Here is a 4,131-nt window from a genome sequence, read left to right on the forward strand (position 1 = left end):
ACGGACAGACGGACGGACAGACTCAGAGGAAACCTATAGTCCCCTCCGGTTTCACCGGTAGGGGACTAATAATGCAGACAGAGACAAGCTCCAGACAGCTAAATACTATATTCATTATTCGGAGGATATGTAGCCCGGAGAATCACCAATGGCACTGCATGGGGAGAGAGAAAGGACTAACACTTCGGGTAAAAAGACGGCTCTGGATGTTGAATGCCGAGAAACGGGTCAAAATGTAATCCATTCCCTTTCTATTGCTTGCAAGAAAATTACCAGCACCTGTACAATGGGATTACGTGTAACAAGTATTCACATTCTGCTTTCCTGGTTTAAATGAAAGAACCAAGTCAGTATGATGCTACGTCGAACAAGGGTTCAAAAATCGATACATGATTATCCCAATTTCCCAAGAATAATATTTTTGTCAGTCGTACCTATAAAACAAAATTTCTTCTCCAATAATTTTCTTACCTTTTTTATTACTTTTTTCCCATTACATAATATATATTATGTCCTGCAAGGTGATGAAAATAAATACTTCGTTATCTAACTGGACGAAATTAATTTTGCCAGCACCCTTCCTCCTTCAGAATAATATGATCATTGCAACGTCATGACATTGTGACGCTCCTAAATATTTAGAAGACGACGCAATGACGTCATAATACATTTGCTTTACAACAAAATGAGAGGCGTAGAAGGTAAGTTTTCATAAGCTAAGCCAAAAAGAAATAATTAATGTACGTCATGTTGTCTTCTGTTAATTTATTCTCAAAAACTGCATCTTAAAAACGAACATATACTGGGAATTCGGGGTTATCGAATCCTTTATAATGAAGGTTTTAAAATAAAACCACTTGTGTTTGATTCTGAATTTTTGTAGACCATTCTTCGTAACGTCATAATACTGCGACGTCTCAAAGGTCTTTGACGATGACGTAATGACATCACAATATCATTTGCTTTGCAACCAAAACAAAAGAAAGGCGTACAAAGTGAGTATTACAAATGTGAAGTAATTTTACGAAGTCGTATGCTTACAGTTAAATAATATCGCTGTTTGCTTTCTCAAGGGAGTTAAATCTGGCTATTTATTAATTGATAAGTGTCCTTAGTACGTTTCCCTACCATGCATATACATTAATAATTTAATATTGTACGGACAACGTCTGGGTCTCTTAAGTTTATACCTTACTGCGTATACTGATACAAGGCTTCAGTTATTTATTTGTATATGTGGTTCAAATATTTCATGATTGAATAAAAGGAATCTTCATCAGTCGAGCCTTAACTACACGAGTAGACATGCCTGGAGTGGTATAAGCCCTAGGATCTGCTAGTAAAGCTGAATTTTAGTTTTTAAGTATTTACACAAGGAACCATACCCTATGTAAATGAACCTCATCCTGAAATCTGCATCCGCAGGGAAGACTGTGATATCAATGCTATTGTTATGAATGTGACAAATATAATAAACAAATCTAGAATGTAATATGAGACAGTATGGCATTAAGTATAATGGAACCATACAAGGTTAAAAAAAAAGCAAAGGTTTTTTTATCTATGTGTAACAAGGTTCTGCTTCATATCCATATTTTATGATAAATTATTGTGTTTATTGACAATAAAACAGCAATTACTTATGAATTGTCATCTTTCTTGTAGATTTCAGAATGGCATTAAAAATAGATTACGAGGAAGTGCTAGATTTTGGCGAGGAGGCAGCGAAGGATGTAGTAAGATTTTTTTAATATATTTATTTTTTTTTACTTATATACATGTATTTATTTTATTTTATTTTTATGTGGAATCGATAATCATTCACGGAAAAAATTCCCTCCTCCCTCCTATCGTTTCATACCTTTATAAGATAAATTTTATATTTCATGTACGATTTTTAAAATAAATAACAATAAGATTTAAATAATCTACAGAATATTATCAAAAAAAGTACTGGATCTAAAACAATGTTCCAATGACTCTCAAGTTTGCATTTGTATGTGTATCATACTGTAGTTGCTTTCACGTTCCTTTAAGGATTTAAAGAACATGAAAAACTTGTAACTAATTGATACTGCCACAGTACCCCCAAATTTTTCTATCTTATCTTTTTTCTAGGACGAAAAGATGAAAATATTGAAGTTTGAATACAACTGGGCGGATGTGATGGAAGAGGCAGATAAGCAAAAAGAGGTATTTTAACAGAAATAATCGCAACAGCAATATACATTACAAACATTTTTTTTTTAAATTTACACTGTATTTATCTTTCAATGGTGATCATCAAATTAAGAAAATTAAATTTATTTGCAGACGAAAGTTGAATTAATAAAAACACGTGACCCACAAAAAATACTGAAACGGAATCACGCAAAACGACTGGTAAGAAAAGAAATTCACACATTTATTTATGTCAGTTCAAAACAGTCTCCCGTTCTGTTTATGAATTGTGAGCTTTTAAAAGACAAAATGTGTTGTTTTTTATTGTAGAGAGAAATCGAAGATAGGAAAAAACATTCCTTGGGATTAAACCAACTCCACAAAGAATTGCTGGTAAGCATATAGAATAATATGGATGTAAAAATTATGTTTAGAAAGTTGTAAACAAATACTATTGTAATTAAACCAGTGTTTTTCAGTAGAATTAAGTCCCATTTTTCAATTACAGGAATTCTTTAATGTTAAAAATGAACCAAAAGCAAAAAGAGATCATCAAAAAATATTGAAGGACAAACATGAATTACTACTGGTAAGAAATAATACTCAGACGACCTGTTTATAAACATTTCAGAAAAGAGCAGAAAATCATCGTCTCAAACCACGGTTCGGAGTCCGCATTTATAGCTCTCTCCTACATTGAAAGGTCGCGTGAAAGTTCATTTTCCGACTATGCTTTACTCGCATTGGTCAATATTTTAATGAGCTACGAAATATTCTATTCTCATTCAACCACGGCCAGAATGGGAGAGGATCGTATATTTTGGCAGTGGTTTGCAACGATGGCAGAAAATAAGCTTATAATTTATTTAAAATCAAGTTGTGTTGCTTTTTCCCTTGAAGAAAAAGATTGAAACGAAACGTGAGACTGAAAAACTGCTCATCTCTGCACATGAACAACTACTGGTAAGAAAACGAATCTCTCGATAAATGTACGCAAAATACTCACAGTATTTTTGGAAAATTAATAATAGCGACTGTGTGGTTTTTCTCTTGTAGAAAAGGATTGAGGCCAAACAAATACGTAGAAGTTTGCTGATGAATGTCCACAATCAACTACTGGTAAGGACACATTAATATTTACATTTGACATTGCTGTAGATGGTGTAATTATAGTTTGCTTTATTTAATATCTATCCTTGATCGTAAACTTCTGCAGATCATATATACCGGTATATATATAGTATTAAGTTCCAAATTTCAATCTTGTTAGCTTCAAACTTCTCTTCTATAATTTAGAATGTAATGAAAAAAGAAGATACGGTAACGGCTTTATCTGGAGGAAGGAGACCGCTGTTCAGTACCTTAAAGGTACAATTTTGATACAGGGAATATAAATTATTAATATATATATATTTTTTCTGACATTTATTGGATTTATTTATAGAGGAATTTATTACTTTTTCAGGTACTGACAGACAAAGGAACAAGGATGACTTACGGAATATTGAAGTATTTTGGTTTCATATGAAACGTTGCTTGCATCCATAGAGACATTTTATTTTATTAGACTTAAAATTATACTTTTTAGGATTAAACGTAATTAACTTTTAAATTTTTTTGTTTTGTTTTGTGTTGTTTTTTGAAACATCTGTTTAATGTATAACGAGATGGTAATCTACAGAGTTATCTATAAAATAAAATATACAATGTCAGTGTGAAAACGAGATATTTTACAACAGCTCATAGAGGCGAAAGTAGTATTTGGATTTGAAACTTTGCAATAAATAGTGATCCTTGGTTTAGTATCTTTTTTTGGCAAGATTTACTTCAATCTTAATAAAACTGCAGGAGGAGTAGCCTTTTGAAAGAATTTTACAGAATTTTCTATTTTTAGTAACCATGGCAACACCATTCACTGAAATAAAAAACTGATAAACAGAATTATGTATCTTAGTGTTGTGTACTTGTGTG

The 4,131-nt window shown here is 32.1% G+C and overlaps 1 protein-coding gene across 1 annotated transcript; it reads left to right on the top strand.

Annotated features, from left to right (window-relative positions):
- Nucleotides 1-685: 685 nt before the first annotated feature.
- On the top strand, nt 686-3,710 carry LOC133191006 (uncharacterized). The gene is made up of 10 exons (XM_061326671.1): nt 686-701; nt 1,666-1,736; nt 2,119-2,193; nt 2,314-2,382; nt 2,491-2,553; nt 2,669-2,749; nt 3,061-3,123; nt 3,217-3,279; nt 3,457-3,528; nt 3,626-3,710. The coding sequence occupies exons 1-10, from the start codon at nt 686-688 to the stop codon at nt 3,686-3,688; spliced, it is 636 nt and encodes a 211-aa protein (XP_061182655.1). The 3' UTR covers nt 3,689-3,710.
- The last annotated feature ends 421 nt before the right edge of the window (nt 3,711-4,131 follow it).

The sequence above is a fragment of the Saccostrea echinata genome, unplaced genomic scaffold (assembly GCF_033153115.1).
Source record: "Saccostrea echinata isolate AGI-Se365-2 ecotype Australia unplaced genomic scaffold, CSIRO_AGI_Sech_v1 ptg000022l, whole genome shotgun sequence".
In the NCBI taxonomy this organism is placed as follows: domain Eukaryota; kingdom Metazoa; phylum Mollusca; class Bivalvia; order Ostreida; family Ostreidae; genus Saccostrea; species Saccostrea echinata.

What these genes read in the sequence shown, in the direction of transcription:
- LOC133191006 (XM_061326671.1), top strand. An exon ending in ATGTCCACAATCAACTACTG is followed by an intron (nt 3,280 to 3,456) that starts GTAAGGACACAT and finishes TCTATAATTTAG; the next exon opens with AATGTAATGAAAAAAGAAGA. An exon ending in CGCTGTTCAGTACCTTAAAG is followed by an intron (nt 3,529 to 3,625) that starts GTACAATTTTGA and finishes TTACTTTTTCAG; the next exon opens with GTACTGACAGACAAAGGAAC.